General features: G+C 48.6%; 4 protein-coding genes across 4 annotated transcripts; 1 reads left to right on the top strand and 3 right to left on the bottom strand.

Annotated features, from left to right (window-relative positions):
* Positions 1–356: 356 nt before the first annotated feature.
* On the bottom strand, positions 357–2,676 carry N7516_008369 (uncharacterized protein; the record flags this gene model as incomplete). Its single annotated transcript, XM_057221088.1, has 3 exons — positions 357–1,247; positions 1,324–2,419; positions 2,456–2,676. The coding sequence occupies 3 exons, from the start codon at positions 2,674–2,676 to the stop codon at positions 357–359; spliced, it is 2,208 nt and encodes a 735-aa protein (XP_057071360.1).
* Positions 2,677–4,430: 1,754 nt separating this feature from the next.
* On the bottom strand, positions 4,431–6,841 carry lysF (homoaconitase LysF; the record flags this gene model as incomplete). Its single annotated transcript, XM_057221087.1, has 2 exons — positions 4,431–6,725; positions 6,776–6,841. 2 exons carry the CDS (start codon positions 6,839–6,841, stop codon positions 4,431–4,433), a joined length of 2,361 nt encoding a protein of 786 aa, XP_057071359.1.
* Positions 6,842–9,686: 2,845 nt separating this feature from the next.
* On the top strand, positions 9,687–11,714 carry N7516_008367 (uncharacterized protein; the record flags this gene model as incomplete). Its single annotated transcript, XM_057221086.1, has 5 exons — positions 9,687–10,081; positions 10,146–10,274; positions 10,349–10,861; positions 10,942–11,180; positions 11,242–11,714. The coding sequence occupies 5 exons, from the start codon at positions 9,687–9,689 to the stop codon at positions 11,712–11,714; spliced, it is 1,749 nt and encodes a 582-aa protein (XP_057071358.1).
* A 399-nt stretch (positions 11,715–12,113) lies between these two features.
* Positions 12,114–14,024, bottom strand: N7516_008366 (uncharacterized protein; the record flags this gene model as incomplete). The annotated part of the gene is made up of 1 exon (XM_057221085.1): positions 12,114–14,024. One exon carries the CDS (start codon positions 14,022–14,024, stop codon positions 12,114–12,116), a length of 1,911 nt encoding a protein of 636 aa, XP_057071357.1.
* Positions 14,025–14,463: the final 439 nt, after the last annotated feature.

Raw genomic sequence — 14,463 nt, 5'->3', positions numbered from 1 at the left:
AGCAAACGGACTAGTCCTGATTAAGAAGTAATATAAAGTCCTCACATCGGGACTTTGTCTGTGGAGCATGTTGTTAATGTCGGTGGGACTTATAACCTCCTTTTTTCTTGAAAATTTCAACAGTCCTGCCGATCTGACTACAAAGCCGAGACCATGGTACTATGCATGAAAAACGAGGCAGTGGGTACCGAGTCATCCAAGAGCAAATGTTTCTAGTCGGTATTTATTTATTATGATAAAGCCAGGTACGAAGTACGGTCCTCCGTACTTCGTACATAGATATATATTATGATGCAGATCAGATTGGTATCATTTAGGCGATAAATTATAACATGGGAGGCAATGCGACAACGATGTCACGTATTTCTTGCAGGGGAATGGGAATTCAAGAAAGACATTGACGCATCTTCATTCTGAGCATTGAGGTCAAAAGTCTCAGGCCAGAGATTGCTATGGTCCCAACTCAAGTACTCCCACATGTACTGAGAAGAAAGTGTCTCAAAGGATGTCGCAGTCCAATCTGAAACACGATCACGAGCCACCTGTTGACCGGTGTTGAAAGCATTCGGAGGGGCGAAATTTTGGGGGTCCAGACCGTCTCCACTTGCATCAAGCTGCGCTTCCCTGGGAGCATGGAGATTACTCTCCAGAATGCCCGAAATGACCTCAAGAGAGCGTCCCGCGGTGTGTCCGTAAGGTTTCATACGGCCAAGGGTCAACATGGCTGTTTCAATCTGCGTCTTGCAAGTTTCGAATGAAGCAGCGGAATCGTGATCTGCGACGCCAGCGGACAGACAAATCAATGGAACCATGGTAGCTTGGAATAACATCCAAACAGCATTCCAGCCGATCATTTGATTCAATCGGGTCGTTGAGGAGATGTCTTGGATGGAAATCGCTGCGATTTCTTGGCATTTCTGGATAGCAGTACGTTCTTCAACTCGGATGGCCATGAAGGGAACTCGTCGCATTGCGTAGTTGAGTAGAGTTGGGCGATAAAGTAGCATGCGATGATTGTAGAATCGCCAACGCATCACAGTACGCACTGCATATAGTGATTCGGGACATGGTTCGTAATCCTTAAGGACCGGTGGCAGGTCATGCCACCATCGAACCAGCTGTGAGTCGAGATCGAACATCTCTTTGTGCGACAGGGTTGGTAACGCAGCTAATGATTCTTGAATCTTTAACGCAATTTTCACAAATTGGACATTTTCCGTCAAGGGGAGGACCTCGAAATATGATTCCTGTCAAGAGTCAATTTAGGAAGAGAACCTGGAATGATTCACCCGAGGGAAGAAATTTGGGTCAGGGGATGTGCACCTTGTCAAGCCGACTAGGCAAGTTGACTGTGATGCTCGGGCCAAAGTAATCCATACTTGGCCGGCCGAGCGTTTCGTGGCCCCAGGTCTCCAAACAGCAAAGTGACCACCACACGCGACGTTTGAATTCCTGGATTCCGGACTTCTTAGGATCGAGTATCGAATGAATATCCGAAGGTTCCCGCTGCAGGCCTAATGTAACGGCCATCCGCAGTGAGGCGCCCATAAGGGAGTATGCGAGATTCGGCTGGCTGGTATAGTGACAGTACCAGCCACCCATGAGTCCTAGAGCCTGAACGACTTCAAGGCTAGGATTCCCAAGTGATCGTAGATTTAGGTGATTCATTGAACGATCAAAATACACATGATGGGTATGGTTATCTGCGCCTGCGGCTGTAATATTTCCCAACGCGAGAACTATGTTGAGTAGTGCAAGCCATCGATCATCCTTCCGGCGGTCAAGTAAGTAAGTGGTGCGAAAGGATTCCTCGTCTATGAGGGGCGCAAATAGCTGGAAGTTAATAAAGTATGCATCTAGCATTTGATGTTCCGTGGGCGGGGGACCAGATTGGGTTATAGCTTGCGACGGGGGCAACGAGTTGGTTGGCTGTGGTCCTTGGTCTTTAGATAAGGACTGAGCAAAATATGAGTTAACTGCTGGATGGAGCCACGCAATGACCTTCAACGCGGCCTGGATAGACGAAACGCCTAGATAGGAGGTTGGGTGCCGAGCCGAGAGTGATAAGGCGTTGACGTCGTCTGAGATATGTCCGACTGATTCCGAGGCACTGGAGCAGTGATTTTCATCGAGTTGCTCTCCCGGTATTGTATGCAGTGACTCCAGACCAGGCATTTCTCCTGACAGTGCAGAGTCGTGAGTGTCGAGAGACGCGGCAACAATCGACGAGTCTTGGTGCTGAGAATATTGGGACCCGCCGCCTGCGGTCATCAAATCTAACAATTTGTCTCTTGAGAAATTGGCGATGTTCTCAGGGGCTGTGTCCGGAAAAAGCCTTTCAAGGGTGCTTTTGTAGTCGGGCGAGGGTATTGTCAATTTCTCCGACTGGCTAATTTGATCAGTTTTGTCGTCCAACCTCCTGGGGGTTTTTTCATGTATCGATTTTCTTGTTTACCTTTGTGAGGACCGAGGTCCTGTATAGCCACACAGCTCCGGCTTCTTGTACCACCGACAAGCTTCACAGGGCTTTTCGCCATCGCATTTAATTTTGCGACGACGACACGAAGTGCAGGCTCGTGGTGTGGATCCCCGCCGGCTGAGTCGTTCACTCCGTCTTTTATGCTTCGGGTTCCGCAAACCCTCTCCGCCGTCCTGAGCTTTGAAGGCGATAAACATGATATAAAAATGTACAATCAGATGCGGGGTAAAAGTTCGACGTTCCTGAAAAGAAGAAAGATCATGCAAAAGATAAAAAAGATGTGGGGGGAGAGAAGGATAGAAAGGGTCTAGTCTACGGGTTTTCTCGGCCCCCGGTTTACTTAAACATCCATGGGATATGCAACAGGTGAGAACCTTGCAACAGCCAATGCGGGGGATGCGGCTTGTTCTAAGGGGAAGTTTTCTTTTTTTAACGGTAGATTGTACTGCGTAACTATAGGGATGTTAGTTAACTATTCATGGGCTAACTATGCCCACTTTAGTCACTAGTCTTCTCACAACTATCCAATGAGTACAATGTCGCTTCGAACCCCTTATTCCACTTTTTACAATTTGGCTCTAACACCTCGGAGAATACCTAGGATATGTTGTAACATATAATACCGGGATTTCTCCGACACAAGGTGTGTCCTGGTGTTGTCCAAGTGTGTCCACCTGTTTGAGATTCAAGATAGACGGAGGCTAAACTTATTTGGGTAAGAACAAGGCGGAGCTCATGACTCCGCTTACAACTTCGTATATCCCCGACGTTTTATCGAGAGAGGTTTCACATGCTCGGTGGCATGTTCCTCTCTTCCTTAATTCCTCGACAACTCTAGCCTGATCAGAGAGGATATGGGAGGATAGACGTATAGTCGCCAATGGGCTTAATCATCAAAGCTTCGCTGTAGTTCTGTTCCATTATACTGGAGAACAGTTCTCAATCGGTGGCTTCTTTGAATGACCCCAGATCTGCACGTACAAGGATAGAGCGCAAATTCCCCAGATTGATCCAATACCGTGACTCCACTTGCCCCGGATCAGAATTTATTGGAAGGATTCCAAGGTTCCTGATTCGCCTTGGGAAGGTGCACTAAGGCATGCTCGGGAAACCCGTGAGGGGGCGGAGACAAATTATGAGCATGGGACGCCAGGTTTCCCCGCCCTTCCAGCATAGTTATGTACAACATACTATGTCCGAACCTAGAGCTTTACCTAGAAAGAAGGCATTAACGAGAAGACGATGTCGCCAAGAGAATGTAATGTGTACGCTAACCCCATGGTAATCAATCGGTGAGTAGTTAACGCCGTCGGATATTCTTACCCTGGTTCTTTCAGCCATCGGCCTGATTCAAAGTAAAGCAGCTGCCATTTGTTTGCGGAGCATTCTCGTGGAATGAGACAGTGGCAATACTGAGCTCGGTACTACCCAGCTTTATCTGTGCTCTCCTTTTCCATGTTGGATGGGTATCGAAATAGTGTTGGAGTTTCCAATTCAACCCAAAAAAAACCTACAATTGGAGTAGTCGAAAATATATCTACCATTTTCAACAAATAGAACCTTGAACTGTTTGATAGGAAAATTGATCCAGTGAACTGGGATAGAGTACGGGTTGAGAACTCATGTTCCCAGTAAACACTGTTGTACTTCTGGCTGTTAGATAATTTATAAATTTTTATTTCAGAACGAAGAAAATGAAAGATCATATCTGGTGAAAGTGTTCTAGTGTTCTAGTATATTGTTATTCTTTTTAAAGACATGCCCTTGTTGAACAGTCAGAAGCCGGTCTCTATGGTACCTGATAATGATGGAAAAAAAATAGTACAAAAGGTAAATATGCAAAAACATACAACCAAACGTATGGTGGTGATTACCCGGGACACGAACACATCAACGTGATCGTTGAACTGGTGTTTCCCACCGTCATTCGCCTAATCTGGTTAATGTGTCCTCACCCGGACTGGGCAACTTTACCCTTGACCCACGCCTCTAGGCCACCTTCCGCAATGATCTCTTGTACATTCGCTGGCAGCTCGCCGACCTGCTCGGTCCAGCTCTCTCCTGTCTCGCCCTCCTTGACCTCAACAACGGAACGCTTCACATCCCATGTCAAAGTCCAGCCTGTACGGCGCGTCAGCTGGCGCCCCTTGGCATCACCAGAGGATGGCTGAGCGAAGCTGGCACGCAGACGCTCAATAAGTCTGGGGACTTCAAGGCCCATGAGCGCGTTGTTGATACTGTTTCGGGAGAAAATGTTGCCGAAACTGCCAGCGACGACCAGGGGAATCTGCTTAGCCAGAATTGCGGTGGCGGCCTGTTCTCTGGAGGATCCGCAACCGAAGTTGAAGCCGGCGACGAGGATGTCATTTGGCTTAGCGATGCCCTTGAACTCGGGATCGTAGTTTGACATGCAAGCAGTCGCCATATCATCCTTCGAGACGTTGTCTTGGTATGTCAATTTACCGGGGTAGATGTTATCAGTGTCGAGATTGTCGGCATCGAGGAAGACGATCTCGCCGCTGATGCGCTCGGGGAAGCCTGGCAGAATCTCCGTGGCAGGTTTGGCCTCGTCTCCGGCGGACTCAACCCGGTCAATCAGAGATTCCATCTGCTCGAGAAAGTTGGTGAGCTCATTCTCGGTGGTGGGTTCGACGCCGGTGCCGAATCCGTGTTCCACGCCAGACCAGTTCTCTGGCACTTGGTAGGCGCCGGGGCCAGAGATAACACCGCTGAGAGCGCTAGCAGCCACGACTTCGGGACTTGCCAGGTATGCCAGGGCGTCTCTGGAGCCCATGCGTCCCTTGAAGTTACGGTTGCTGGCACTGATGCCAACCTCACCGGGTTCCAGAAGACCTGTTCCGAGACCAATGCAAGGCCCGCATCCAGCGGGAAGCGGCTGCGCACCAGCATCGAGGAGAGCCTGCCAGTCGCCAGTGGATTCGGCGGCCTCTTGTTCAGGCACGGAAGCAGCCGCGATATAGAGTTTGACACCGTCGGCAATCTTGGGAGTTGTGTCGGGGTTGGCCTTGGCGGCGTCTTTGAAGACTTTCGCCGCCGCCGCGAGGTCAGAAGCACGCGAGTTGGTGCAGGAGACGATATATGCGCGGTTGACTTTGATGTCCTGTTGGGCGAGCTCGTTGAGTGGAGTCGCAATCTTCACTGAATTGGGACCCGAGACGTAAGGCGAGAGAGTAGAGAGGTTGAGGTAGAGCTGCTTGGCGTACTGGGCATCGGGGTCAGCTGTGAGGGGGTTGGCGAACAACTCGTCGATTCTTTCGTGTGTGATACGCTCCCGAGTGGTGCGTTCGTCAGACATCGCAGCCTCGGTAGCCTTGTATCGCAGCCAGCGCTTCAAAGTCCGGTCAATTGGGAACAGACCCGTGAGTGCGCCCCACTCAGTCGTCATGTTGGCAATTGTCAGACGGCTATCCACAAGCAGACTTTCCATAGTCTCTTCAGAGCCGGTGAACTCAATTGCATGATTCAGCACGTCACTGTTGAAGAGACCACACAATGCGACAATCACATCCTTACCTGTCACGCCTACTGGTAGCGTTCCGGTGAACGTTACCCGCGCAACAGGGGGAATCTGCCACCATGTCCGCGACGTGGCCCAAATACTAGCAGCGTCGGTCCGCACGACAGCAGTTCCAAGGCAACCAACTCCACCGTAGTGGTTACTGTGGCTGTCTGAGGCTACCGCCATGGTACCCGGCCACGCATATCCTTCTTCCACCATAACCTGGTGCCCAATACCCCGGCCCGCAGGATAGAAGTCGATACCATGCTGTCCAGCGAAAGTCTCAATCTGCTCGTATTTCTTAAGGTTCGCTGCACTGGTGTTTTGGACGTCGTGATCGAGGGTCATGACGATCTGCTCTGGGCGATGGACCTGCGTGGCTCCCATAGACATGAACTTGAGGGCGACGGGCCACGAGTTGTCGTGGGTCATGCAATACCCGGGGGCGAGACTGATGTAGTCGCCGCTCCGAACGAGCTTGCCTTCGGGAAGACCCACGGCATAACGTTGTACAATCTTCTCCGTCAATGTTTGCGGCGTGCGCTTCTCGTAGGGAGTCTCGGGGAGAGGAATTGAGACATTCTCGTGCTGTGAGTGGAAGCCTTCGACCCGAGTGGAGGCTGTCGTGCTCAGCGAGCGAGAGGAGAGGGAGTTTGAGACCGATCGCAAGGGATGATGAATTGTCCTGCTTGGGACGCCGAAGCTCGGAGTCCACCGAGGCCGAACCTAAGGGAGTCAGACACAATTGGGTGATCATGAGAGGAAGATGTACTCACCGGTCTGCACATCATGGCGGCCGGAGGCCTAGCCACGCGCTTCAACAACATCGAACACGGAGACATTGGTGAGTGACTCTTAGCAAACTTTTCCTAGATGCCGACCTCGGGAGTCGACCAGGAACGGTATCACGTGATCTGGTGTTCCGGGGGCCGGCCTCTTGTGGCGAGAGGATTTCAAAGCAACCCCGGAAATTACAAAGCACGTGATATGAATTTTAATCCCCATCTTTTCTTTTTGGAGAGAGACAATACAACATACCTCATTACTAGCAGGGCAATGGACGAGTTGGATGGTTTAAACCGATGGCTCGAGATTTGAGCGACTAATCATTCGCTATAGGAACACTTAACTGCTTTATCTATGTGGCAGTCTCTACGACCTGAACCCATTGATCATGGTCGTGAATCCTAGATGCAGATCCAGACACCCAATGTATACAAGAGTCAGTTGCTCACTCGGGGAGAATACCAGCAAGCACGTGTATATTTGGTTGAGAGCAAAAATATGAAGGAAAGACAGGAAAGACAGGAAAAGAGAGTGACACAGCTACACTAGCCAAGCCAGTAGGAGATATATATTGGTGTTTGACTCGGGTGCAAATTTGGATAGTTCCCGATCCAACCTTGGAAGTAGTTCTCGAGAATAGCTACGTTCGTTGAAGCCTCACCGAGAGGTTTACCACTATATAGCATGATATCCCCCAAAGAAGATAGCCCTGGGGAAGTAGGGTTGTTGTATTTCATCGAGAAAGATGGTAGAACTGGTTGACCAATCAAACGTGATTCCACCGCTACTTGGCATATGCATGTCTCGGGCTACCAGCCCGGGGGTACTCGAAAAAAAAGCTCCGGGATACCCGCCAAGCCTGCTTATATCATCGTCTAATATTGAGTACGTCCCAGGTCGTGGACCTTAGGGATACCCAAATTCATTTGATTATATAAAATACATTTAGTCCAATCATACCAACCCTTGGCGTAGCCCCATACTACACTAAAATACACCACAACTACTCAGTATATCTATACATATCCTAAATACTATAAAATATCTTTCATTTACTTACTTTTTAATATTGTTTCTATATCAATTCTACCCTATCAAACTATTTAACCTTTTCTTTTTCGCTTTTCTCCCTCTACGTCTATTCGATCGGCTTTAAATCTCGTATATATCTTTATTAAATTGTCTATTTATACTCTACTAATTTTTAGTATTTTCCGACCGTACGTTATAGTAGTATAAACGTTTCGGTTTTCTCTACCCTAGGGACGCCCCCGCTCCGGCGTTCGTTCGGGGGTTAGGCCGGTTATTAGGCGCCTAGTACGGCTATATTATAGGTTCTACTAGTAAGAAATAAAAGAGGCGGTATAATTAATTAGGAAGGCGGTAGTAAAAGGTATTAACACTTTTACGGAGTCACCTGATTATAGAGGGTAAAGAGGGTAAATAAAAGTCAGACGGAAAATTAAAAATTAGAAAAAGAAGACTATGGTTATATAATCAAATGAATTTGGGTATCCCTGAGGTCCACGACCTGGGACGTACTCAATATTAGACGATGATATAAGCAGGCTTGGCGGGTATCCCGGAGCTTTTTTTTCGAGTACCCCCGGGCTGGAACCCGCATGTCTCCAGTTATTGTGGCATGCAAATTTGCCCGATGCGATCTGAATTACGTTTTTCCGGGGTGTCCTTTTAGGCAGAAGCTTAGAATATGAAATTACAATATAGTACGATAGTTAAGTAGGGCTGTGAACTGATTAATTTTCCAAAGTTGGTACTTATCATGACCGTTCTAGGGTTATCTCCCAGGTTACGTAACATATAGAATTTGGCCCCATTTCCCCCAAGTTTCGAAGCCGGGAAGAGCGAGCGAGAACACGAGAACACGAGATAAGGACAATGTGATCAGGGTTGCCAAGAGTAGAATAAACATTACGGGTTACTTTGTACATTTGTGGTTTAGGGGCAACTCGCAAAATCAGTGAAATGTAATCTTGCCCGCGGGAAATGTGCACGGGTCCTCGGACTCACCGAACCTAAGTCGAATGGAATAACTCTGAATTAGGAGACAGAACCGGGGGACGTTCGAGGACCCGTTTAGGTAGTATGATCCAGTAGAATCCCAAACGAACAAAAAGAAGATCCCCAACTTGTATCCGGATGCGGGTTAAGTTACAGCCCGTGCGGGGACGATAGAAGACATTCCAAGCCAATCAGCCTTGGGAAGTTCACCAAATGAAACCCAAAAGGAAGCAAAATGATCAAAAATGACCAAAAATGATCAAAAGCCATCAACTGAACTGCGTCATACTGGTCTTGGTATGGCTTTTCTGTGGCTTCAATGGTTTACATGGGCGTACATGGGGGCTTATTGCGCTAATCTGGCTAATCTTGTCGCCAGGCAAATCTCTACCCTTTTAAGTTCTCTCTTTTACTCCCACGTTTTATTTTTTTTTTTGCCTTCTTTTCTTTAATAGATGATTTTGGCATCTTACATCTTACATCTTATGCTTTTCTGACTGCATTACTCCTTTTTACCTTCCAACTATCCTCTTGCTTTCGAAGATTCCAAAGTCGTACCTACGGAAATCCAACCCTAGAGACTCGAAATCTCCGACATTTGCTCTTGCCATTGCGCCTTGCCAACATCTCAACATCCATAGCAACAACATCATTGCCCACAACGTGATCGATTCCCAGGCCCTTGCAACATAGCCCGACATCCCACCTTTCTGTAGCAGATCCACCCCCGGATTATCCCGCCGATCTACCCCAACATTTTCAGAATCCATAACCTGGAATCTAGACGAATAAGCGACATCAGCCCATCCAGTTTCTTTCGATCGCGCCCTACCCACACTGTATTAGCCACTAAACATCCCAGACAGGAATGCCAACAAAATGGCTATCCTAAGCGACAAGGACAAGGACACGAGCGGCAGTGTGTCGGAAACACTCGGGCTCAAACATGAGAGCGGCTCTCGTGATGTACAAGAAGGTGTGATGGCTGAAAATGCCGACAGCCTTCAACGTCATCTTGGAAACCGTCAGATCCAGCTAATTGCCATTGGTGGCTCTATTGGAACGGCCCTTTTCGTGAGCATCGGCACGGGTCTTTACCATGGCGGACCCGGCAGCTTGTTTATTGCCTTTACCGTCCAATGCATGTTTTTGGCCATGGTAAATAACTGTCTGGCTGAAATGACCACTGCCTTCCCTGTCAGTGGTGGTTTCATTCGCTTGGCAGGAAAATGGGTCGACGACGCTCTTGGTTTCATGGTCGGCTGGAACTTTTTGTCCGTTCTCTTTTCGGCCCAGGCTGAAATCCTCCCCGTTATCCGTGCTAACACTCCGTTTTAGCTTCTATGAGGCCCTTTTGATTCCTTTTGAGATCTCAGCTTTCACGCTCGTCTTGTCTTTCTGGAGTGATAAGATTACTGAACCTGGTCCAGTTGCAGGTGTCTGCATTGGTGTCATCCTGGTCTATGGGTGAGAACCTCTTCCGCTCATTTAGGCCATTGGCGTGCACTTGAAATTTTATCCAAATACTGATTCTTGCATAGCTCCCTTAACGTCTTGGCTGTTAAAGCCTATGGTGAAGCCGAATTCTGGCTGTCCGGTGGAAAGGTCATTCTGATCTTCTCCTTGTTCTTTTTCACCTTCATCACTATGGTTGGTGGAAACCCGGCCCATGATGCTTATGGCTTCCGCCACTGGAACAATCCCGGCTCTTTCATGGAGTATCTGGATACCGGCGCCCTTGGTCGCTTTGAAGGCTTCCTGGGATCCCTTTGGTCGGCTTGCTTTGCTGTCGTCGGTCCGGAGTACATCTCCATGGTCGCAGCTGAAGCAAAGCGTCCTCGCGTCTATATCAAGAATGCGTTTAAGACAGTCTATATTCGATTTGGTCTCTTCTTTATCGGCGGTGCATTGGCCGTTGGTATCGTTTGTGCCGCTAATGATCCGCAACTAGTCGCAGTTGTGACGGGTGGTTCTTCTGGTTCTGCTTCGGCATCGCCATATGTTATTGGCATGCGAAACTTGGGCATTTCAATTTTCCCTTCGATCATCAACGCGTGAGTGAAAAAAAAAAAAAAAAAAAAAAAAGACAAAATCATAAGATTGGTGAACAGAAGACTGACAATACTATTTTTAGTCTCCTGCTAACTTCGATTTTCTCTGCTGGAAATACCTACACTTACTGCGCTATCCGTACTTTGTACGGCTTAGCACTAGAAGGAAGAGCCCCAAGAGTTCTCACTTACACCACGCGCAACGGTGTACCGATCTATTGCTTCGGAGTTGTGATGATCTTCCCTATGCTTTCCTTTTTGCAGTGTTCCAGTAGCTCGTCCATCGTCATCACCTGGTTTGCTAACCTAGTTACTGCTGGAGGTAAGAAATCACGATAAAATTTACCCGTGGACCCCATTACAATACTGACAACATAACCTAGGTCTCATCAATTATATTGTCATCACCCTGACGTACATTTTCTTCCACCGCGCGTGCAAAGCGCAGGGGTTCGACCGCAGAGCCTTGTCCTATTTTGGATACCTCCAACCCTACTGCGCCTACATTGCATTTGTTTGGATGATCATCGTGACCATCGTCTACGGCTACCCCGCATACAAGCCTTGGTCAGTGTCCACCTTCTGGTCGAACTACACCATGCAGATTGTCATCCCCCCTCTCTTCCTCATCTGGAAGATTATCAAGAAAACCAAGTTTGTGAAGGCTCATGAAGCCGACTTGGTCTGGGAACGACCCCTGATCGATGCGTACGAGGATAGCTTCCTTGATCCGCCTACTGGGTTCTGGCGAGAAATGTTGCAGTTGGTCGGCATTGGGCGCACCAAAGGCGGCAACGATAAGCGATCGAATACAGTGTCTCAGCCTCGGCAGTCTGCTAAGGGAGATTCGGCGTGAATGTAACTACGAGCAGTGTTGTATTCAATCCACATGTATGTTTAGTTAGGTGTATAGCTACCGTAAAGGTGTCAGCAAATGCTCTTACGGTACGACTTGAGAGCCATCTTGACACGGGAATTTATTTCCTGTTGCAGATTTGTCAATATGATACCCAGCCATTTTGGTCATTTCAACAATATTTTAGCGTAATCGGATTGAGAACGGGCACTGCCTTCTCTTGCTTGGTATTCCGGCAATATATATCATGCGTGAATAGATGAAAGAAATAATAAATGATATTGATTGATTGCAATTGAGAACTGCAGATAATCCTAAATACCTGTTGAGATGGATGTCTGAATAGTCACAAATCTCAACAATAATGAAGCGGAACAAATATATTGAGCAAACATGACTTCACCCACTTGTGGTCATGTTGGTCCATCTCGCCTTCAAACCATGTGCCGCCATCTTAGGCTTGCGATCCCTGGTAAACACACCCTTCTTATTACCATCCACCCGCATGGTACCCATAGAGGTCTGGAAGTCAGCAAAGTTCCAAACATGCTCACCAGCCATGGACTCGATGCTGTCAAAGACCCGGTGGTACATGGCGAGCATATCGTCCTGGAACTCCTCGCTCCAAGGGAGACCAAGAGTGGAATGAATACCGGCAATGGTATCAGCGCCGTACTCAGCCATGATGATTGGTTTGTTGAATTTCTTTTCCCAGCCTTGCAGCTCCTTGACAAGAGCAGGCTCTGCCTCCTCGAGGACTCCTGTTTCCGAGTACCACCCAAAGTACCGGTTCAGACAAGTGACGTCAAACAGATCTGAGATCAGATCCAACTCGAATGTTGCATCCCCGACGTTGGCAAAGGTAACAGGACGACTTGGATCAAGCTCGCGAGTCAACTTGACCAACGGCTCGAAGTACTCTCGCGCGCCTTCTTCTGCGGAGGCAGGCTCATTGGCAATCGACCACATAACAACACTGGCATGGTTCTTATCCCGGCTGATAAGTTCACTGATGGCTTGCTTGTGGGCTTTCTGGGTGTTGTTGTTGATGTTCTCCTCAGACCAGGTTTTTGGGACCTCGGACCCAGACACACCCAGTAAATTAATGTTCAGACCCACGGCGGGTGTTTCATCGATCACGACGATTCCCTGTCGGTCTGCAAAGTCCATGACTTCTTCGGCGTAAGGGTAGTGGGAGGTGCGGAAAGAGTTGGCGCCGATCCAGTCCATCAGTTGGAAATCGTGAACCATGTAGGCTTGGTCGTGTCCTTTGCCGCGAACTGAGGTGTCTTCGTGTTTTCCGAATCCGGTAAAGTAGAAGGGCTTGCCGTTGATGAGGAACTTCGACCCGTCGACCTTGACACTGCGAACACCAGTGGCCACGCTGTAGGTGTCGACCACCTTGTTGCGGCCATCTACAATGTTGGCCTGGAATTGGTAAAGGTAAGGCGCACCGGGTTGCCACAATTTGACCGAGTTGATCTTGACGGTACCCTGAGCTCCAGAGGCAGTTGCAACAACGACTCCATCCTCGTCGATAACGGAGATCTTGATAATCCCAGTTGAATTCTTGGCCGCCTTGATGTTATAATCGATGAGTCCAGTCTCACCATCGACATCAGTGACAACGGTGATGTCCTCGATATGTTGACGAGGCACAGAGTACAACCAAATGGAGCGAGAAAGACCAGCGTAGTTGTAAAAGTCGTGGTTGTAAGTCTGGACTCGCTTGCCGGTGGCCTCAGCGATCTCGATCTTTCCGGGTGGGATTGTCTCATGGTTAAGCTCGTTGTTGACACCAATTGTCAACCTGAATTTCTCTCCAGCAGTGACAAACTCGGTGATATCGGCTTCAAAAGGTGTGTAACCGCCGACGTGCTCGGCGAGTAGACGGTCATTCACATAGATACGACCGTGATGAGTAGCAGATTCAGCTCGCACGAAATACTGCTCCCTCGACCAGCCCTTTGGGACGAAAACCTCGCGCTGGTAGTAAACCCATCCGACATGGTCGTGGATGTCCCGGTCGACGAATATATCGTTGTAAGACGCCGGGACCGGACATTCGAGAGCACCGCTGGGGAATGGCGCGGTCCAGGGCTGGGTCGTGTCGTTGGCACCGGAAGCAAGTGTGAATTTCCACAGACCATCAAGGTTCACAAGCTCACGGGAGGAAGTTCGCTGGGGCTTTAGCTTGATCAAGGGCTGCTCAGCCTGAGATAAGTCATTGCGAGGGTGCTTGCTCGCTGTAGGAACAGCAAACGAAGAAGGAACAAGGGACAGCAATGACAATCCCGCTAGGAACTTCATGGCGACGGAATATCGTACGTTATTGACTGAGGCGCGCAACAGTCACCTGTGATACAAATTCCGTTCTGAGCTGATTGAAACATAGTAGCCAGCAAGTTCATCAGATATATATATCACTTTTCTAGTCAGTATACCGGCTATTGAGATCCAAGCTACCTCCATATCGGTGATTGATTAGCTTGGCATGTCGACGGTCAACTATGAGGTAATTCATATAGTATGTCATGCATGTCGATATTGGTATTTGACATTTTGCCAAGATATTAAGTCTGGGGCCCCGGGATATGTACTGCTTTTCGCGGGGGTGGGCCGGCAGTTCGGCACCTACATGTGCGCACATACCTTATGCGTCGGCAATTCGTCACGTTTTCCCCCGCATCGGGTATTGATTTAATAACATACTTATAGGTCAGAACATGTGGACGTGGAGGTTTTAACC

Source organism: Penicillium verrucosum (genome assembly GCF_028828655.1).
Source record: "Penicillium verrucosum strain IBT 35672 chromosome Unknown utg000003l_segment0_segment0, whole genome shotgun sequence".
Taxonomy (NCBI): domain Eukaryota; kingdom Fungi; phylum Ascomycota; class Eurotiomycetes; order Eurotiales; family Aspergillaceae; genus Penicillium; species Penicillium verrucosum.
This window is presented reverse-complemented; position numbering and strand designations above follow the sequence as displayed.